The following is a 22,124-nucleotide window of genomic DNA, read 5'->3' on the forward strand; positions in this document are numbered from 1 at the left end:
TGGTGAGAGCAGCGTGGGGCTGAGTGGGTTGGAGGCAAGTGCCAGTCCCTGCTGGCTGTTCTCTCGCCACTCTTTTTTCTCTTCCTTTCTGTGGGCTGTTCTGTCACCGCAGCGTCAGTCTGGAACTTTGGAGAAAGTTCATTTACATAGAAATGAAAAATTAAATTAGTGCAAATGTGTAATTCAGCCGGAAAATATGATTAACAAGACGCTGGGCCAGGAGGAAGGGGAGGGGGAGAAAGAGGGAGGGAGGGAGGCACAGGGCCAAGAGGAAACTGACTGTGCTGTCACACGCAGGGGCAAAATATGCTAGATCACATTAGGACAGACACGCGGCCTCTATCTATGCATGCACACGTTCCAAGCTGCATACTGGAAAACACCGCAACCAAACTTTCCCATTGCCTTAGGCGGTATCCTTCAACCCTGGCCTGCATTTCCAGGCATATCTGTGGGGGTATCATTTCATTTCCCTTCCTGTTCTTGCTATTATTCCGGGCTGTCTGCAGATTCAGGCAGGCAGACAACCAATATGAGCATCTGTGCTTTTGGTGCAGATAAAAAGTCGGGGGTGGGGAAGGATAAATTTTCCTAGCTAGCAGATAGGGAGGTGGGGTGCTAAAAAAACACATTTTTCATTTTATTAACAGAAAGCAATGGCTCTGCTGCTTTTTGCAGCGAGGCATCTGGACGAAGACGGATAATGAGTTAGGCTTAATCCATCCATCCTATGGCCTCCTCTGTTGCCAGTTAGAGAAGCGTTTGGTGCCCCCTTCTGACCCCTGCCTTTCCTTGGGTCCCTTGATGCGTTCATCTTCTTGATTTATGCTTTCCACATCCCCTTTTCCCCCACGTGTACAGACAATCACAAGGATGAGAGGGAGAGCAGATCCTAGGGATCCTAATGGTTATAAGCTATGAGGAGAAAGAAAAACTGGGGAGATAGGACTGCTGCATTCTTAGGGAGAAAGTAGCTTTTTTGTGGCCACCCACTGGTCTAGTTCAAATGTTGAAATACGGTTTGGCGGTCAGAGCCTCAGGTTGGTGCACTCTATTTCCTTCCTTCATTTCCGTATTTTGCAATATTCTCTAGCTTGCTGTAATGTCCTGATCAGGCAAATGATGCCTATTGCAAGCAGTAGTTTGCCTTCAAACAAAAACTGGAACTGGGATTTGTGGTTGCTGTAGTTTGCCCAATTCAGATTTCATGGCAGGCAATAGTGCAAACTAGGAAGTGAGAGAGGGAGTTGGGACACTGGATGAGAAGAGAGAGCAGAGAGACATGAGAAGGCACAGCACACAACCCCAAAGCATGGTGGGGAAACTGCAGTTTGGTTGTACCATATAAACAGGGCCACTGATTTAAAAATGCTATCCTTTGGGATATAATACCAACACAAAAGACCAACAATTATGTCATGAGCTATTCCTATATTATAGGAGAAAATGCATTTCCAGTCCCAAATGCTAGACAGAGCAGGACAGAGTTTAAGTGCTTTCTGAACAACAACTGGGACTAGTTTTCTTCTTCATTTTCTGTGCATGGAAATGTGGTGCAGTGGTTACAGTTTCAGACTAGTACTGGAAAACCTGGGTGTGAACTCAGCCATGAAGCTTACTTGGTGACCTCTCAGTGAGTTACTGTCTGTCAGCCTAATTTACCTTGCAGGGTACAGTGTGAGGATACAGTAGACAGAGTAAAACCCTGCCCTGAGCTCCTTGGAGGAAGGGCAGGATAAAATATAAAACAGATCAATATACCAACACCTTTAGAATGCTTCAGGAGAAGCTTTTCCCATCACTGCATCTCCATGCTTGGAAAGTTACAGCTGTTGAACTTCGGCTGGTAAAACGCAAAAATCCCTGCTAGGAAAAAAAGTTGGAATTCACTTTGAAAATAGAAGAGATTGAGGCTGACAGCCTGGACTCTGAGATTCCACCTTGCTCTCAAGCCAGGGAATTAAATGCTACATCTGCTGAGGTTCATCCTCCTATCCAGTCTCAAGCCTCCAGAGATATGGCTTAGCTGCAAGGCTGGATTAAGGTAGTTGTCAGCAAACTGCAAACACATTTGTGTGTGTGTGTGTGTGTGTGTGTGCGCGCGCGCCAATCTTGATAAACAAACAAACAAAAATACTCTGGGCATGTGTACTTAACTCATCACTGTTTTTACTCACTTTCTGCCTTTGACCCGTCACCAACTCTCAGTCTAAAATACCTCAATGGTTGTTGTGAAGGTTTAGGTGGTGCAAAATGACTGCAAAAGGGAACTTAGTGCTTGTATCATAGACATCAAATGTTGGTTCCTTTGACTAAACTGATGCATCTTTGTTCAATAAGGGGTTGTGTTTTTCTGCACACACATCCTTCACAGATTAATTATTACAGCTCCGAGGCTTCAACCACTTTTAGTCTGGTTTGATTATTGAGTTTTAGACCCCTATGTTCCTAAAAAACAAAACAAAACCTTTTCCCACTTTCCAGTGGTCTGCACTGGGTATAAACATGCCTGATCAAAGGTATCTCCATCAAATAATATTTAAAACACACGTTTAGCAATGAGTTTCATTGGCCATTCTGGTACAGTCATATTCTCTCTCTCTCTCTCTCTCTCTCTCTCTCTCTCTCTCACACACACACACACACACACACACACCAACAAACACAAAAACACTACTTACAAATATATATTCCACACACCCCCATTTCCACTTCTGCCATCACTGCATTGCCTTCTTTAGCCCCCAAATCCCCTCTAAACCCCCCCCCAAAGGTGCATAGGCAGCCACCTTGTAGAGTAGAGAGCCAGTGTGGTGTAGTGGTTAAGAGCGGTAGACTTGTAATCTGGTGAACCGGGTTCACCTCTCCGCTCCTCCACATGCAGCTGCTGGGTGACCTTGGGCCAGTCACACTTCTCTGACGTCTCTCAGCCCCACTCACCTCACAGAGTGTTTGTTGTGAGGGAGGAAGGGAAAGGAGAATGTTAGCCGCTTTGAGACTCCTGAAGGGGAGTGAAAGGCGGGGTATCAAATCCAAACTCTTCTTCTTCTTCTACCCACTAAAGTGAAGGGGAGAGGGCTACTTCTCAGCCAGCAAGTGTGGAAGCGGGGGCCCTTCTGACTTCTTGAAACACTCTGCAGAGTAATATGAAACCTGTTTCCCCTTCCCCTCCCCTCCCCACCCCCAACTTCTGTAAAATATTATCTTCAGTCAGGTTGGTACCCTGAACATTATGATTTATAACGTCTCTTCCCAAAGGACTAGGGATGTACTTTTGGGGGGGGGGAGTTCAAACTCTGTGCTGCCTTGCAGACATGGGCCCTGGTGCCATTGTTCCAGCTGCACCATGGATAATCCAGTCTTGCTTGGTTGCAGGGGGTTGGACCAGATGACCCTTTGGGTTCCTTCCAACTGTACAATTCTATGATTCTGCCAATGCTATGTGTTGTTGTAGGTTAAATCAACACACTCAAGGTACACAGTGGAGTGCCATGTACTGTAAGAGGCCGGACTGCATTGTTAAGGTTTTGGAAAATATCTTGTTTATTAGGAATGGGCCTATCACTGGGCAGGTTATGGATGGTCAGGAACAGAATTTTAAAAAATATGTTGCTTGATGACGGGAAAGGTCTTTCCCCCACTTCTGTTGGAAGGTGACACCCTGGCAGGGAAAGGGAAACCAGCAAGTTTGAACTGGAACAGAGACAGGGCTTATCCATACTTAGCTCTCTCCCCGCTCTTTACAGGCAAGGTCTGTACTTTAAAGCTACGTGTCTAGGCATCATTATTTTTGTTCCAGAGCTTTCCCCTGTGAAAACCCACTCTTTAGCGCTCAATCGTAGCAAACCTCAATCTGCTGTTTATTCCAATTAAGCGCTAAAGAGCAGTTTTTCATGGGGAATCTCCATGAAAGCTCTAGGGCAAAAGGTAAGTGTGGATAAGCCCTCAGAGAGAGCTGTGAGATTTATTTGTTTTTTAAAGCTGGGGCATGGCTAAGAGAGGTACAGTTGCTCTTTGGATATTTCATGCCGAATTGGTGGTAGAGCTGCCTGCTTCAAAAATCCCTTTTCTTGTGCGTTCATGATAATTTGTGCTCATGATGCTATCAGGGTCGTCATGCGTGATCCTGCTTTCGATACTATTTATGCCTGCAAAAAGTTCTGGAGTGGTCATATTGCTTCATTTCCAGTCACTGCATGCCCTGTAACATCCTGCTGAAATCTCATAACTTTATTCCACAAATCTGGTTAATTTTTGTCCCACTTCTATTGCTCTGTAGCCCTTTCAGACAGCCATAACACTGGGAAAGCATCACAGAACAACCAACAAAACAGACAAAATCCACCGTTAATTTACTATTATTGTGTTAAGAACATGTTGCAGAATACATCCACAATAAAACACGAGTCTGGAGGGTCTGCTTGCATACTTATAAACAAGCAGATGTTAAATAGATGTCACAAGTCTCCAGCGCTGCCTTGTCTAAAGCAAGCCACCCTCTGGCTCTTCCTCTAGGCTTCTTAATGGGGACTTGGGAAACATTTAACCGTAAAGTTGTGGCACTGAACAGCTAAAAATTCCAGACTCCATATTTTGTGCCAAGGAGAGCTACATTAAGAAAATCTGGTATTATCTTTGCTTATTTTGGGGGACGAAGTGCCAAACTGTCCATGACATTAATCACATGATTTGCCCCTGAGTGCATGATTTTTCTTTTAGAAATCAAGACTGGGACTCTGGAGAGTGGGGCATAAGTGCTGTTTAGCTCACTGCAGTCTCCATTGGAAGGGGGGAGGCATGGCTGCAATTTACATGAGTGGGGGAAGGCCTTGCAGGGGCCCAATCTGCATTGAATTGCAGTGGAGGAACTCCTGCTGGCTATTTATGAAATAAAAATTGTGCACTCAAGGACAAACTATGTATGTGATCAACACCACCTATAGTTTGGTTCTTAATGTAAGCAAATTACCTGCTCCTTCTTTTTCCTTGGTTCCTCTTCTTATTTTTGTTTTCTGCTGTTTTGTGAGATTGAAACAAGGCCGGCGGTTTGTTAGAGGGAGGTGGGTGAAGAGAGGATGGGGGGGAGCTTGCCTTGTTTTTTGTGACTCATCAGTATAGGAAGAAAGGAATGCAAACCTTAAATAAGAAAGCTTCCCCAAATATGCACACACGCAGAGAAACCACACTGGGGCAAGGTCTGAGCGGGATTAAAAAAGCCTTTATTTCTTATGAACGCCCTAAAATAGTATCGAAAACCCTAGCCCCTCCCCCCCATCCGGATGCCTGGGTCCCTGCCCCACCCAAACCCTGCCCCATTCTGTCGTGGGGCGCTGCCCCATGGTCCCACTTCCCCACCCCACCCCAGCGAAACCCCACCCATTCCAAGAAAGACCACCCCCACCCACATAGCCCGCTCCCTAAAACAGCAGTTCTAAAGTTATTACTAAATTGCCCCCCCAAAATAGGAAAAGGGACAAAGAGACACAAAGAGAGAGAAAGAGAAAGCAAGGTTGGGAGTGTGAGTCTGAGGTTATTATGGGTTTATTTATGGTTGTTAGTTTACTTGTGAGGGAGACTGCATGTGGTCCCGATTCTGCACATGTAGTTGTATCTCAGTGTTCATTTATTGGAGGTTTGGGGGGTGCACCTCTTCTGTGGTGCATTTTATGTCACACATTTTCATGTATGCTACAGTTCCTATGGCCTTAGATCTCTGTGTTGGTGGGTCCTGTGCACACTTAGTGAAATCTTTAGCAGATTTTGCTTACAAAAGATGCGCATCTCAACAAACACATTGCCCTTCCTGGCGCCACCCTTTGCTGCTATAGACTCAGGGGCCACTTCACACGTGACGTCGCTTCCTAAACCATTAGGCCCACAGTCCTGGCAAGCAATGGTGTTACACTTATCTCCACGCCGGGGGAAAAACGTCAAGTGTGCCGCAGTCCTGGCACGGCTGCTTTTTGCAAACGCCTCTGTCGGTGTGATTTGTATACATGTGTGATTGTGGGTTCCTTTGAAATGCTTGTGTGGCTTCAATCCTGCCTACCTGTATCTGAGATGGAGGCTGTGTGCTTGCAATGTTTGTTTGTTTAAAAAATTGTGGTACCTTTTTTTGCTGTGCAAGCTCCATTAAGCGGCACATTAAGTCTGTTTTGCGCAATGGTGGGTTTTATATGCAGAGGCTCGTTTCTCTACCTGCAGGCGTGATTGTTTGGTGTGTGCTTGTATGCCTTTGTGCTTGACTGTGGCTGTGTGATTGGGAGTGTGTTCCCCCTCCCCTCCCTGCAGTTCACTATTGGCAGTGTGTGCACCATTTTGGGAGTGACCGTATGTGACTCTGGCACCTGGGACCATGCCACTCTTCTTGCCACTGTATTGGATAACTTTTAGAGTTGCGAGGGACTCTAGAGACCCTTGGATCCAACTCCAGCCCTGAGACAGGACATCCTGTACAGTTAAAGTCTCCTCAGCAAATAGGAGACCTGCCAGCTTGTTTGGTGGCTGAATAATTAGGGGTGTGCCAGCACCAGCTGGTTTTCCCAGAAGCGGTCTGGGCCTTATCCCAGTACTGCCCCCCTCATCGGGACTTCATTTCTGGACTTTTTTCGCAAAAATGCTAGCACCTCAGTAAAAAAGAGGATTCACTGGTTCCACCAGAGTTCCCTCACAATTCCTGTGACCAGACACGGTGAGGATCTTTGCTCCTTTCTCCCTTTGCAGCTCAGTAATGCCAGCCTGACAGGATGTGGCCAGATCTATACACTTAAAGCTCATTGTTTTATGTCCTCTCCATCTGCTGTTCTCTCCCTCTGCTTTCCAACGCCTTTTTAAATATTTGAAAACTGTCAACATCTCTCTCTCTCTCTCTTCCCCCGCCCCCTTCATCTTATTTTTCTCGAGGCTAAACAGACCCAGTTACTTCAGCATCTCCACATATGACTTGCCTTCCAGACCTTTGATCATCCTTGCAGCTCTCCTCTGAATCTTTTTCAATTTGTCAACATCCTGCTCGAACTGAGGTGCTCAAAACCAAACACAGCACTTCAAACGAGGCCTTGCTGAGCACAAGCCTCACTTGGCTAGGGGAGGATGGATGAGAGGAGAGGTGCTGCTGCTTTACTGGGTCAAAGTGGTGGCCGGGACCTGTGTCTGCTCTGTGGTCCATTGAAATTGCGTGCCAGGGTAGCTGCTGCACAGTGCCGAGGAAAGCTGACAGATTAAAGAAACAAGTGGCTTTCTTTGCTTTGTTGCTTCATTCTGTTTCTGCTTTTCACAGAGAGAGAAGTGCCACAGAGCACTTAGAGACCACCCTCTGGGCCCTGGAGATGCCTACAAATCTGGTAAGCCCAGCCTCACCTTGTGGCGTCCTTTGAGCAGTCTAGCATTTTGGCAAGGTCCGCCAGCGTCAACTGGCTGGGTCTGTGGGATGCCATGTTAAACTTCCTGCTATGCTGCAACAGGAGCACTATGGGAAGTTTAAAGTGGTGCCTTGTAGATGCTTGTGGCTGCTAAGGAAGCCTATGGCCACCAATGCACGGCCCCTGCCCCAGCAGAGGACACTTTGTTGAGGGCCCTCTAAAGCCTGTAGCCAGACCTGCCTTCAGACCTGCTGAGCACTTCAAACTGATCTTGCAAAAATTAGATTTGCAGAGTGCAACATTCTGTGCCTAACACCAAATTGGCACTTGCCTGGAATTGTAGCACACACAGCACTGGCTATGTCTCCGAGAGGGGCTGGGACTGGTGACACACAGTCTACAAGCCACCCGTGGCCCTGGCAAGGCTTTGTTTCATGTGCATGGTCTTTTTGATTTCCACAGAATCCTCATTTTCAAGGTTTCTGGAGAAGACTGAGAGCCTTGGGTAAGGGGCAAAATGACATGACTGCTTCATGCCATGACCCTTGTGTTGAAATGTGGGTTGTGCCAAATTCCCATAGAGCAGGGGCAGGATGAGAAAAAGAGTGCAGCACAGGTGGAAGGTGAATGCTGAACATTTTTCCTGCCCGTGACCCTATTACCACCACCACGTCTCCTGAGCTGCCTTTTTCCTGGTAGCTATTACTTCTGGTTTCACCCCATCAGGGGAACACTGCTTATGGAGAAGTGGTTGTGATGTTGGACTTGGCAGCGGCCTGGTTGTATCATATGGGTTTGCTGCCTTCAACTCTAGTTTGCCCTCAAAACTTGAGTTAATCTGTAATGCTGCCCATGGACTTTATGTTACTGACCTCTGCTTTAGGGAAAGTTCCAAACATTCTAGAGATGAAATATAATAAAAGAATACCCTGTTCTCCCTTTTCTCTTCTGGATTCTTGCTGTCTTAAGGTTTAGAACCATGCCAAGATTCCCATCTTATCTACTAACCATTTATATTCCTGTCTTCCATGAGTTTTGTCTCATTGTTGTTGTCCCCCCCCCAAAAAAAGAAATAGCTCAGTTTGCCAATTAATAGCCACATCATGTTGCAGTGGATCTCAGATCATTTGCAAGCTGAGTGAAAAACTCTTCCTTCAGACCTGCTACTTAAGTACACTTGGCTTCTCATATTTGCAAAAGTTTCTCCTAGAAACTTGCAAAATTCTAAGGCTGGGCATTTTCCAGAATAGTGCAGAGACTGGGAAGGTCCGCCTTCCCACTCATCAGCAGTCTCCAGCAAAAGGAGAACTTGTGTATCTTCTCTCTGGAAAGGTGCGCAAGATGTACCTGCATTGGGAGCACATTTATCTTTCCCTGCAATGGGGGATGCACAGTTCCCCCCTCAAGCAGGAAGCATGGAAATAAGTTTTATAATCACTCTCACATCCAGTGTTCCAGCTTCCGAGCTTAGAGCAACCAGCATTAAGATGGTGTGTGGTAATTTTGGTGATGACAATATACAGTATATTATCTGTTGAATGAGGTTTTATTCTATTAGATTTAATTTTGTTTGGTTTGAAGTGCAGGTGCCCTTTCAGTCTATATAGTCATGTTTTCTGTCATTTTCTGCAATAGCTCTCTTAATACGGAGAGCTTTGGTGCACTGATGTAGGATGTGTGAAACAGACACTTTCAGTCATGGGACTGGTTTGTCTATGTGGTTTGGGGGGCAGTGATTGCTTTTGCCCATTACAGCGCACAAGTGTGTGTGTGTTTTTTCATTTCAGCATCCATGATGTTTGCATGTGTTGCTATCTCTATCATAATGGGTGCATGATTGCAAGATTAAAGCAGGGGGGAAGGAGAAAGAAGGTGGTGGTTAAGAAGAGCAAAGAAAGCAAGAAGGGAGAAGAGGGAAATGTGCAGGGGGGGAAATATCACAGTTTTCTGTTGAACAAAGTCACAGTTTTGTCTCCTAACATCCCCTCCCACCCAGAAGTCCAGACAGTTTTGTGGTTATTGTTGTCCAAGCCCCTCCCCACCCCCTCCGGAGCCTGACTGATGACACTTTCCCCCTGCTGCCAGTCTACATGGGGACACAGACTCTCTCCAGGTTCATGATTGGTTCATTTCATTGGCACTCTCTCGGGTTTTGTTCAGAGAGTAACAGCCCTGCTGTTGCAGTAGCCAATTGCCCCTGGCCACAGGAACCTACCCCATCGATGTGCCACAGGGTGGCAGAAAAGCCCTTTTTCTGGATATAAAAGGTCTGTTATGGATACACAGGAGAGACCAGTTCCCCTCTACCCCCTGCTGTAAATCGGCTGGTGGATGGGACTGGGTGTTTTGTCACAGGGAGCTATTCTGGTGGCACTTGGGGTAGCAGTCTCAGGGTGTTACCTCTCTCTGACATATCATCTCCACTCCCCTGGGTTTTTTAATGGGATTATTGGTGGTTCCAGTCCCCACTGTTTAATCTGTGATACTCTTTTGGTTGAACACTTCCCCTTTTCTGTGGCAGGGAGATGTGGTCCTATCACATATATTCCTGGTGGCATCCTGGTGGCATGCCCTTTGTCTTGGTGGGTTCACTTGTGGCACTGTTCTGCTTCCCCCTCTCTGCAGTCATCTTCGTGGTCCTCCCTTCTTTCCATTCGGTTGAACCACAGCGCCATCTGCACCACCTCAGTCCCCACTGTGTGAGCTCAACTACAGCTCAGTCTTTTTTTTCCTGCTGTCCCATCTGAAGCCTCTTTCCCCACCCCCACCCCCACCCCACCTGTTGCTGGTCATACCTCTGACTCCAGGCTAGAGAAATGGGCAGAACCACGGCGGGCAAAAAGCTCCCCGCTTCTGCTCACCCGGCGTGGCAGCCACTCCGGCGAGAAGCCGCCCTGGTGTCGATGGGAGGCCCCGCAGCGCACCATGTGGCAAGAGCTGAGGTCCTCCAGGCTACGGGAGGTGGGATGTAGAACTCCGCCAGCTGGCCCCAGCTCGCAGGAATGGTGATGGCAGCGTCGGTGAAAGCCGTGGCGGTGGCGAGGAGCCAGGCATCCATACAGGCTACAGTGGCGGTGCTCCCAGTCCAGCCGGCGTTCCAGACGCTCCTCAGAACAGCTCAAGTAGCGCAAGGCCTCCTTGCGGCATGGTGGGGTGGGTGGCGGGAGCATTTCCAAGCTCAGGCAGTGCTGGCAGGGACCGTGGCATCCGTGGCACTTGGCCAACTTGTCGGCTGACCAGTAGTGCAGGGGCTTATGCGTGGCAAAGAGCTGCCTCTCTCGGGACGGGTATGTGCAGAAATAATCCGGCGACTGGTACCAGCAGCTATGCCCATCACTGTCCCTCTCACAGATGTCAGAATCAGAGTCAGAAAAATCCACATAATGACTTTGGCTGCGCAAGCTGGCACCTACGGCAAGCGGGTGGGAATGACTGCGGCAAATGTGAGCCCGGGAGCTCCTCTCTCGGCTGGATGATGTCGGGCATTTGACTTCTGTCTCGGCTCGAGGCAGAGATGTCTCTTCGGCATGTCTGTAGCGGGAAACAGGTGGGGAGCGTTCATCCTCATAGGACAGCCGTGTGTAGCCATACCGACCCCGTTCTTTCCCAAAAGGCCGACTGCTGCCCCGTTCCAACTCACAAGGGCTTTTGGTCGCATAGCCACTGGAGGAGCCATCATACTTCTTCACCTCTGGGGCTCGGCTTGCCGCTTTCCCGGCTTGGAAACTTTCATACAACCCACGAAGGGATTTGCGTTGCCAGCCCGATGCCACCGGTGGCATGTCGGGAGTTTCTTTCTCACGCACAATGGCAAAATATGAGGGAGGATTTTCCAGCCCCCGGGAGGGTGGTGGCGGAGACAGCTGACAGGGCGCCATCTTTTTGCCACTGACGTGATCGGACAGCCCTTCTGGTTCAATGGGCCCATAGAACCGGTGGAAGCCATCTGAGAAAGGGCTCTTGAGGCTATGGCGTGGGGGTTTGGTTGTGGGGAGCTCTGTAGGCGTCGGAGGGTATAGATCCTTGTAGCAATTGGGACTACGAGCGTGGCGCCACCGTTCCACAATGCGCCGTTCACGAGGCAGGAAGCTAGAACAGGGAAGTGGAGGGCCAGGGGGGCTGGGCAACGCTGGGGCTGCACCTCGCGACGGCCCGTAGGTGTGGTTAAGGATGGGTAGCTGCTGCTGATCTGGGACTTTGGGGTCTTCACTGCTGCAACAGCTGTACATGCCCTGGAGCGAATTGGAGAAAGAGGGATAAATAAGGGGGCTGCTGGAACTGTAGCACAACTGCCAAACTACAGGGAGGAATACTGTTGCTGTAAGACCTGCATGGGAAATATGGTGGGGACCATGATGAACCCAAGTACTAGCCTGGGGGCAGGCTCAGTGCATACTACCCCTCCTTCCCTGGGGGGCGGAGGGGATCCACAAAGAAGAGTGTAAAAGTCATCTGTATTGCATGCTCCTTGTGAAACCCATCAGGACTTCCTCTGTGTGATAAAGTATTGCAGTCATAATGCTCTCTCTTTTTTGGGGATGCTCTTTTTGCAGTTCTTTATAGAATATCATAAAGAACGGTTTCTCCAGTTCCATGAAAGTGCAGTTACTTTCCAACCCATAGCCTAGAAATCTCACTGGGGGTAATTAGCTCTAGCACCACCTACAACATCACTTTTCTCTGCTCACCAGCTCCTCATGTCACTTCACCCCATGATTGATTTTCTGCATGCACCATTCACCCTGCCCCATCCTGGCTGCTGCTACACAGCTCTTCTCCCCTGAGTACAGGTAACTAGTCTCACAGATTCCTCACCCCATTTCTCCGTCTCAGTGATATTCATGGGGTCACAGCCCACACTTGGAAAACCCTGGAGTGTATTACTGATGGTATCCCATATCCCTCGATTGTGAAGGACCTCTTGTTATAAGACTGTCTTCCTGTACCAGGGAATGATAAACACCAGGGAACTGGAATTCTTTCCCTCCTATCCTTCACATGCACACAATATTCCACCCCAACTGCTACTCCAGATCACTCTTCACCATGGAGAGCCTTCTGCTATTAACAAAGAGTGCATTTCTACCCTGTCTAGCATATGCATTCTCCCACCAGCCCTGAGCCTATCCTTCATAGTAGGTCATTTATTTCAGAGATGGATCACTGTGGCAGTGAATGGAGGGAAGCAGAGAGGAGGATACGGTGAGAGGAGGAGGAGATAAATACAAGTGGAGAAACTGACATAGTGAAGATCAAAAAAGAGACAATGGAAACTCTCCAGGTAGAGGAATCAGAGAGTAGGGTGGGATTTTTGCCACCTGGCTGAGTGATTAAAAGCAAAACAAACTTAGCCTCAGTGCTAGGCGGCAGCAATTTTTAATCTGCATTTAAAGTGATCAACATATGCAAATGAGAACTATAAAGAACTCAATTTGTGCTTTAGCAATGAGAATCTGTTTTGAAAGCCAGGGGAATGGCCTGTTAACATCATCACTACACTACAAATTTAATCTGTTTTGAAATCTCTAACTACCAGGCTTCCCCTCCTCCTTGTGGAATGTGGCCTGTAGTGTGCCAGCAAGTCTTTGTTAGTCTTCCCAGCCATATCATAGAAATACCGTGCCCCAGGTTTCCCTCTGTAAGCCAGAATCATTTAAAAGGCTTGACACCAGTTTAAATTTGTAGTATAGACATAACAAGATATGATGAGTATGCTCCTCTTTCCTTACCTAGTAACCACAGCCAATCTGGTGGCAGAAAGCAGGGCTTTAAAATAAAGTAGTATGGCTCAAACCTCAACACCCATCTTTAGGAGTTAGTCACTGAGAATCCAGCATAGAAATGAGAGGGATATAGAGAAAGCAATGGAGTCGGACATAATGTTGAAATAGGACTTCCTGCATTTTTTTCTTCTGCAAGTGAGCTACCGGTAGATATCGCATTTTGTTTGATGGATGTAGTAACCAGCAAATAAAATGCAAATATGCTAGTCTCTCTGGTACTGTTCTACTTGATTGCTCAGGTACGGTGCCAACCTCCCTTTTAATTTTTTGAAGTGCAGCAAATAGATTCATTCACCTGAACATTAATTTTTCACCTTAATTTTAAAAGACCGTCAACACAATTTTTTAAAAGTTGAAAAATTGTTCCAGCTAATTAGCTCTGTGCATCCAGCTTCTGCTGCAGACAGGCAGAACTGGTTTTCCTCATATCAGTCCCACAGTGACCCCTACTATTCAGGCTAGGCATGTACAGGTGGTAACCACTTTAGGCTCATCCAATTGACATGCGATCGCTGACACATGGGTCCTTTTGGATCCAGAAGAGGGAAGACCAGGGGCATAAAGGGCCGGGCATGCTGATGAACGCTGTGCTGATGCACATGGGGGCTGGGAATGGAACCACCACACAGAATGGTCACCACCTGTATGTACACAACCATAAATTAATAGCTAGGGAAAGGGGAAAATGTAGACGGGTGTATACATTATTTTCTGTGCTAAGGTAACCCAAAGTCTGTGATTTGTACTATGAAAACCTGCATATACAGTACTGACTTCTTTTGTATAATTTAGTCACAGCAGAATGGCAAAGAAAGATGCAGGCTCTATAGCCCCATCTTTAGACCACTAGAAAACTTGCAGAGACCCCACCTTTTGCTTTTGAGACTGTATAAGTCATTGTCTGCACATACACTTCCATGCTTACCTTCACAGCCATAAAGGCTGGAAATGGTTGCTGCTTTCTGAGGGGAAAAAGAATGGTGAGATTCTAAGGATGCTGATTTCTGCATACAGGTGTCGTGTGATCAAAGATTATTCACAGTCCTGGGTGAAAGGAGAGTGATGTGGAGGGAGGGAAGAGCTTACTCTCTGGACAAAGAAATTGACAGTAATGGATGTGAAAATAGCTTAGTGGGTGAGAGGATCAATGGGCACCCAACTGTCCCTTGCTGATCTTGCAACCTCACCCTGCTGAAGGCGAGCAGGAAGTCCAGCCGCCCTGTATGTCTCATACAGTGACGCAGTTTCCAGTAGATTAGGTGTTCCCAGGCAAAGACCAGCAGACTTAGTCCCATGGCCACCAGGAGCATGTAGAAGACACCCGCCATGTTGTCTATGTCCAACTTGCTACTCATCACCTCAATTTTGTCATTGTGGCAGATCCCTGATAGCCACAGGCGCTCTAGCAGTTCAATCTCATCTGAAACAGAGGAGGGGATGGGAAGAAGAGATGGAACACAAGAAATGTGCCTTTTCACAACCTTCCCTTGGTATGGTCCATTAGGCATCAGTCCCAGAAAATGCAGGAGCCCTTTTGCTCAATGGTAGGGAATAGGGATTTTGTTCTGAGGTCTCAAATGAAATAAGCTGTGTTTATCTAGTGACAGTATAGAATCTGAGTGTGGGAGCTTGTGGAGACAGGAGACAAGGGAGCAGAACCATTCTGAGCTTAGGTACATACTTAAAGGTCAGGTATCACAAAGTACTTACCCATTGACACTATTTAATTATCCTTTCATGCTTAGAGTTGTGAGAGGTTGTTCTCGTCCTGTCTTTCCAGGCATGTATAGGTGGGTAACCTTCAACATTTTACTGTAACAGCTTCATGGTGAGTACTGGCACCTCTCTCTTTTGGTTTAAAAGTGTGACACTTACTGTAACAATTTCATGGTGAGTACCAGCTCCTGTTTTTCTAGGAAAAAAGCACTGGCCAACATTAAGCCAATTTGCCAGCTTGGACTTATTTGTATCTGCCTATTTTTACACCTCCATGCTGGTGAAGGAAGGCAGGGCTGCTGCACTTTTAATACAAGCACTACAGGAAGAAATCTAGCAGGTCAAGCTCTTGTGACTAGGACTTGTAAACTGGGGCATTTGCAAGGGTGTTTAGTGGCGGAGTTTGAGGGGGAAGCCTGGAGTGTTGTCTCATGGACCAAGAGACATGGATGACAAGGGAGCTGTATCAGTGACCTACTACACCTACAGCAAATCCAAGCTAGAAGAGAAGGTACAGCAACTTGAGGCCCACCTATCCACACTTTGAGCTACTGAGCAGATGAGGAAATTCTTGCTAGAGAGTGGACTGTCCTGGAACAGAGAGGCAGGTGGGATGTCCCTAGGGAGGTAGAAGATTGTGCAGTGCAGGAGACGAACTCCTGGAGGAACATGACACAAAAAGCAGGAGCCGTGTTAGGAGCCATGCTGTGTCTCTGGAGCTGTAAAACTGACTCCATGCCCTCACTTTGGACACCAGTTCTCAGCCAGCGTAGCAAGAACAGCAGCTGCAGACCTTAGAATACATCAAGGTAGCAGTGGAAAGTACAGTGTATGGAACGATTCCTTCTGCTCCCCAGAGAAGGATGAGATGTGTGGTGGTGGCAGGCGATTCTCCACGGAGGAGGACAGAGGCAGCAGTGTGTGGACGAATGACTCATGGTTTCAGTTGTTTCTACACAAATGCACAGAGTATGGGAAACAAGCAAAAAGAATTTGAGCTCTCAGTACAAATATGACCTAAGTAGGCATTACTTGAGCCTGGTGGATGAGACTCATGACTGGAACTTGAGAGGTGCAACCTGTTCAAAAGGAGTAGATCAAACAGAGGGGAGGAGTAGGATTATATGTAAAGGACGTGTACATTTGTGAAGAGATCCATAACTTGGAGCATGGAAGACAGATTGAGAGTATATGGATAAAAATTGTAGGAGAGGGAAACAAGAGTGACCTTATTGTGGGTGTCTGCTATAGACCTCCAAGCCAAATGGAGGACTCAGCTGATGCCTTTCTACAGCAGATTCCCAAACATTCATAAAGAAGAGCTATAGTAGTCATAGAAGAGTTCAGTTACTCAGATACATTGTCAGTGAGGCAATTGAAGAAATAATTGGACCTTTCATTCTTGGCAGAGTTTGAGTTTCAACAAACTCTGCCAAGAATGAAAGCTCCAACAACTTCCTCAATTGCCTCACTGACAATGTCATTTCCCAGAAGTGGAAGAAGCAACAGAGGAGTCATCTTTATTGGACCTGGTCCTCACCAACAGGGAGAAGCTGGTCAACAAAGTGAAAGTACCGGGAACCTTGGGAGAAAGTGATAATGTACTATTGGGTTTCATTGTATACAAGCAAGGGAAAGCTGAGGGTAGTTGAACATGCACTCCGGACTTTAAGAAGACTGATTTCAAAAAGCTTAAGGAACTTCACCATGATCAGAAATACCCAAAGAGAAGGGAGTCCAAGAGGAATGGGAGTTTCTTAAAGGTGAAGGCAGAAAGGCAGAAAATTCCAACAAGAAAGAAAAGTAGGAGACACCTAAAAAACCAGTGTGGCTGCATAAGGAGCTTACAGGTGAACTGAGATTTAAGAAGGGCATGAATAAGAAATTGAAGAAAGGAGAAATCACAAAGGAAGAACATATATGAGTAGCCAACAGTTGCAGGGAGGTTAGGTGGGCAAAGCTCAGAATGAACTCAGGCTTGCAAGAGAGATTAAAATTAATAAAAAAGGTTTCTTCGGCTATGTTTGAAGCAGGAGGAAGACCAAGCAAGTAGTAGGTCTCTTGTGTGAAGAGAATGGAGAAATGCTGTTGGGTGACAGAGAGAAGGCAGAACTGCTCAACACCTACTTTGCCTTTTGTCTTTACCTCAAAGGAAAGCAGTGCCCAACCTGGTGATAACAGAATAAATGATGCAAGGAAGGAGCTAAAGCCCAAGATGGAAAAGAGGTGGTAAAGGAACACCTAGCTACATCGATGAGTTCAAATCTCCAGGGCCTGATGAGCTGCACCCAAGAGTATTAAAGGAGCTTGCAGATGTAATCTCAGAGCCTCTGTCTATAATTTTGAGAATTCTTGGAGAACAAGTGATGTCCCTGGAGACTGGAGGCAGGCAAAATGATGTCCCTGTCTTCAAAAGGGGGAGTAAAGAAGATCTGGGTAACTACTGACTGGTGAGCTTGACATTGTTACCAGTGTCCTAGAACAGATAATTAAACAGTCTGTCTGTGAGCACTTAGAAAAGGTGACTGTGATTACTAAGACCTAACATGGGTTTCTCAAAAACAAGCCGTTCCAGACGAATCTCATTTCTTTCTTTCTTTCTTTGATAGAGTCACAAGCTTAGTGGATCAGGAACTGCTGTGGATATAGTCTATCCTGATTTCAGTAAAGCTTTTGACAAATTCCCCCATGATATTCTTGCAGAGAAGCCAGTAAAATTTAGACTGGGTGAGATAACTGTTAGGTGGGTTTGTAGCTCATTTCCCTACTCAAAGAATGCTCACTAATGGTTCCTAGTCATCCTGCAAAAAAGGGGGGGACAAGTGGGGTGCTGTAGGGTTCTGCCCCGGGCCCATTGTTGTTCAACATCTTTATAAATAACTTGGATGAAGACATTGAGGGGATATTTATCAAATTTGCAGATGCCACTGAAGACAGAATTGGGATTTAAGATGACCTTAACAGATTGGAGAGCTGGGCCAAAACTAACAAAATGAACTTCAGTAGGGACAAATGTCAGGTTCTGCACTTAGGCAGGAAGAACCAATATGCACAAATATAAGATGGGAGACACTTGGCTTGCCTGTAGTAGATGTGAAAATGATCTAGGAGTCTTAGTAGATCACAAGTTTAACATGAGTTCACAGTGTGATGAAGCAGCAAAAAAAGGTTAATACTATTGCAGAGCAGGGCGACCAAGATGATCAAGGGTCTGGAAACCAAGCCTTATGAGGAATGTTTGAGGGAGTTGGGTATATTTAGCCAGGAAAAGATACTGAGAGGAGATATAATAGCCACCTTCAAATATCTAAAGGGCTGTCACATGGAGCAAGCTTGTTTTCTATTGCTCTGGAAACTAGGACCTGAACCAATGGATTCAAGTTGCAAGAAAGGAGATTCAGATGAAACTTTAGGAATAATTTTCTGACAGTAAGAGCTGTTAACAGTGGAACAAACTCCAAGAGGTGGTGGACTCTCCTTCCGTGGAGGTTTTTAAGCAGAAGTTGGTTGGCTGTCTGCCATATATGATGTAGCTGAGATTCCTGCATTTCAGGGGGTTGGACTTGATGGTGTTTGGGTCCCTTCCAACTCTACAATTCTTTGATCCTATGAATCCTGATCTACTTGAGTGATTGCAAGGATGGAGCTATGCAGTGGTAGTCTTTCAGGACTGATTAATGCTGCAGACTAAAATTGTGTGTGTGTGTGGTATAAAAGGTAGTACAGGTTTCAGTTGTATGATATGACAGATGGGTGGGTTGCTGGGCAACGGTTCCTTGCCTCCCTCTCCCCTAATAAGCAATTGGAAGCTTACAGTGGTGTACATGTGTGTTCCTTCATACCCAAGCAACAGGCTCCTTTAAATGCATACATCCATGCAAGATCATGATATGCTCTTCCAATAGAGATTTGGCAGGCAACTTTGACTTTCAGGTGTCTCTTTAAGACTTTTATGCTGACAAGCCTTAGCAGTTGTTTAAAAGGTCTCTTGAGTAGCCAGTCACATTGATGATTACTCTGCGTTGCTTTTAAATGTCTAATTGTTGTGGTACGCTGCCCTGATGTATTGTGAGAGAATATTATTTAAATATTTTTTAAAAATAACTATAAATAAATAATAAATACCCATCACCCTTCAGCATGTACATATTCAACATATGAAGTTATACATCAATACACTGAAGGATTCCAAACAAATGAAATCTCCGCTGTATATATTATATACCCTCATACTGGTGGAATTATATACCAACAAAATTATGGATATTCTGTGAACCTAAAGTGAAAATTCTGCAATTAAAGTAAGTTTTAAACATTGATTATTATACATGCATTTTTTTAGTTTGCATGCTTTATTCTTGTGCACAGATGCTTGGAATATAGAGTAATTGCAAGCAAATAGAAGTTCTAATATGTATATCTGGAATTTTGTCACTTGTGAATGTTGGCAATCCCAGGTGAATGTTGTGAATGCTTAATTAAGGTGGAGATACCCTGGCGAATGCCAACAGTCAAATAGTGATTATCATTATGCAATAAATCTGTCCCCAAAATGGGAGTATGTCTGTCTGTTTGTGGCATTCATAAAATTCATCTGAAGTTGTCAGTATTTACATGTGAATAGTTGACATTCACCACATTTTGGACATTCATTGTAACGCATCCAAACTCTACAAAGCAACCATCTGTCGGCCTCTCTCCCACACACAATTCTTACACATCATGATCCTCACAGGGCATTTTTCACAAGTGAAGCAAAGAACGCCTCTCTGTCTGGAATGCTTCACTTCTGAATGTTGTTAATCGCAGCAGAGAGAGCTGGAGAGTAAACCATGTAGCTTTTTCATTCAGCCTAATAGATGCAGGGAAGGCAAAATGATTTAAGTGTCATGGACACTGGGTGGCCCAGTTGAAACACAGCCCCGTCCCTAACATCTGCTTATATGTCCTGGTGGGGCGGGGAAAGCCCCGTGTGCTGTTCTCTAGGATATCCCCAGAGTCAGTCAGGCCTATTAGGAGAAGCAAGATTGTTGGCTAACAGCAATTAGAGCCTCAGACTGAGCCCATTAGCAGCAGCAGAGACGGAATCCAGGTTCCTCTGCTCAGATCAAACACACCAGAGCTGTGTCTGTTCATTATCCCTGGAGCTAGAAATAGAAAGCAGGATGTCTGTCTCCCATCGCCTTTGCTCTGAGTCTAGCCCACTAGGAATTGCTTGCTCTCCCAGGAGACGCAGGAGTCCTGGCTTCCAGACCTCCTTGCGTGAACTGAGTGGGCTCCACACCTCTCTTGGGATTCCTACTCCCTTTCAGCCTGGATTAATTAATCCAAAATAAAATACCATGATCTGGTTGCATGTTCACTTTGATCAGTCTGCAGGTCTGCTAGGAGATAGTCAGGGAAGTCCATTGTGACAGCTATCTGGAGCATTGGAATGGGGGAGGGTGTGCAGGCTGGTGTGGGGGCATTAGTGTATATGAGGGAGCCATGTCAGTTCCAGGGCCCATAAGTCCTCTCAGCAAACTTCTACATTTGAGTTAGAAACCCCTCCCCATCTCCATGGATAAACATACGCTAAAAGAATTGGAGAAATCCACACTCCTGCTGGTAATATGAGTTTTGCTCACTTGATTAACATGAATGGGCCTGTCACATTGGTTTTGCCTGACAAATCAACCGTTGATCAGGGACTTGACAAATGGGCTTTAATTGCCCTTAATGATATCAAATCTCATTCTAGCTTGTAAATGCAACACCCATCAGAATTGGGGTGTGGGAGGAAGGGAGACAGCAAGAAAGCATTTTCATTTTTTTAATGGGACAGACAGATAAGGAGCTGTGAGTTAGCTGAAGGTGAAACAGCTTGGAAGGCAGGGTGTCTCTCTCTCTGAACATCTGATATGGGATTAGTGGATTTGTTCTGTGCTGTAGGGGTGCCTATTTGCTTCCATTATGCTAACATTTTTTATTACAATGACACCATATACCTCCTTCATCTGAGGATCACAGGGCGGTTTACCATACAAAACTCTTTCACTCAAAGGAAACTATCCCATATAGCACTGCCCCATGACTTCTCAAAATTCAAGGAGCACACAACAATAAATTCAACCAAATACATAGTAAAAGTGTGTTAAAGGAAACTAATCTGTTTTAACTGAACTTCAGAATCCAGATAACCCATTTTATAGCAAAGGGTAATGAATGTTTCATCTTGGCAGACCAGCATTCCTTTACCTGACTAAGCCTTCTGCCCCAGCAAACATGTGAGGCAAAGTCCTGTTCACCAATCACTATGAAGAACATGACCCATCCATAAGGAGTGGGATTGGCAGTTTGGTACTTTTCTGGGCTCTGAGCTTACTAGAAATGGGTGCGGAGGTGGGGTGGGGGCTGAGTATCTGAAGAAGGAGCACCAGTTGCCCCATATTTCAACTTCATGCTTTTTCATAGTGTATGGATAGAATGGGGTGGTCTTGCCCCGCAGCAGGAAGTAGGATTATACATAGATTTCTTTCCAGTGCAAATTATTCAGGAGTGTCCACAGCAAGTAATAAATATCCTTTATTTCAGACACCCCTGCTCCAAAGTATCTTACGCATACACACCCAGCAATCATTGCCTAGTGGAAGAGCAGGTGGGGCAGAGACAGAGACAGAGACAGAGACAGAGAGAGAACAATACCACTCACACAGATGTTGGAGAAAATATTCCCCCCCACCTCCCAGTTACTCACACTTAAGTTTGTTCTCATCCCAAAAACCTGGGCATCTCTCAACTTCCCAGTGCTCTCCCTAGAACCTGGCATGTAGCTAAGCCTTACCATCACTCAGAAACTGGAGCAGGGCCAGGTCAATGGGCCGTTTCCACTTGGAACCTTTCTGCAGCGCAATGCCGTAGCCTGTGGTGGCAAAGACTTTCCCACTCCCTATGGTGACAAGTTTACAGCCTTCTTCCTTTCGGGCCATGTAGTTGAGGACGGCTGCATCGTAGATGAAGGCATCCAGCTTCCTGCAGTCAGATAAGAAAGGCAGGCAGAGAAGGACAGGTGGATGCAGCATTTAGCGCATTAAAAATGCCTCCATTTATTATTTGTCCACCTTTGCACAGACCTATTGATTAGAACTACAGACATTCATATTGCAATTAAAGGGAAAGCATATTTTTGAGGGAAGGGGACAGCTTTCTTTCAGTGTGAGACAGCTTACCATTTAACAAACAAATAGTAAAGTAAAGGTAAAGGACCCCTGGACGGTTAAGTCCA

General features: G+C 46.0%; 2 protein-coding genes across 10 annotated transcripts in view; one reads left to right on the plus strand and one right to left on the minus strand.

The window, feature by feature from the left end:
• KDELR1 (KDEL endoplasmic reticulum protein retention receptor 1) overlaps positions 1-22,124 on the plus strand; it is a 126,891-nt gene that overhangs the window by 37,864 nt on the left and 66,903 nt on the right. For 3 of the 7 annotated variants that reach the window (XM_083471776.1, XM_083471772.1, XM_083471774.1), the window contains exon 3: positions 7,280-7,343. The exons of 3 other annotated variants lie outside the window; for them this stretch is intronic. The gene's annotated coding sequence lies outside the window, so the exon portion shown is untranslated. Of the gene's footprint in view, positions 1-5,898; positions 7,344-22,124 lie in introns of those variants that run through there. One more of the 7 variants, XM_083471777.1, reaches the window with a different exon arrangement.
• GRIN2D (glutamate ionotropic receptor NMDA type subunit 2D) overlaps positions 8,418-22,124 on the minus strand; it is a 59,147-nt gene continuing 45,440 nt past the window's right edge. For all 3 annotated transcript variants that reach the window (XM_083471754.1, XM_083471755.1, XM_083471753.1), the window contains exons 12-14: positions 21,684-21,871; positions 14,332-14,564; positions 8,418-11,593 (exon numbers count right to left, since the gene is read on the minus strand). In XM_083471754.1, coding sequence (XP_083327880.1) covers positions 10,151-11,593; positions 14,332-14,564; positions 21,684-21,871 — 1,864 coding nt within the window. In that variant the 3' untranslated portion in view covers positions 8,418-10,150. The remainder of the gene's footprint in view (positions 11,594-14,331; positions 14,565-21,683; positions 21,872-22,124) is intronic.

Source organism: Podarcis liolepis (assembly GCF_965112155.1).
Source record: "Podarcis liolepis genome assembly, chromosome: 13".
Lineage (NCBI taxonomy): Eukaryota > Metazoa > Chordata > Lepidosauria > Squamata > Lacertidae > Podarcis > Podarcis liolepis.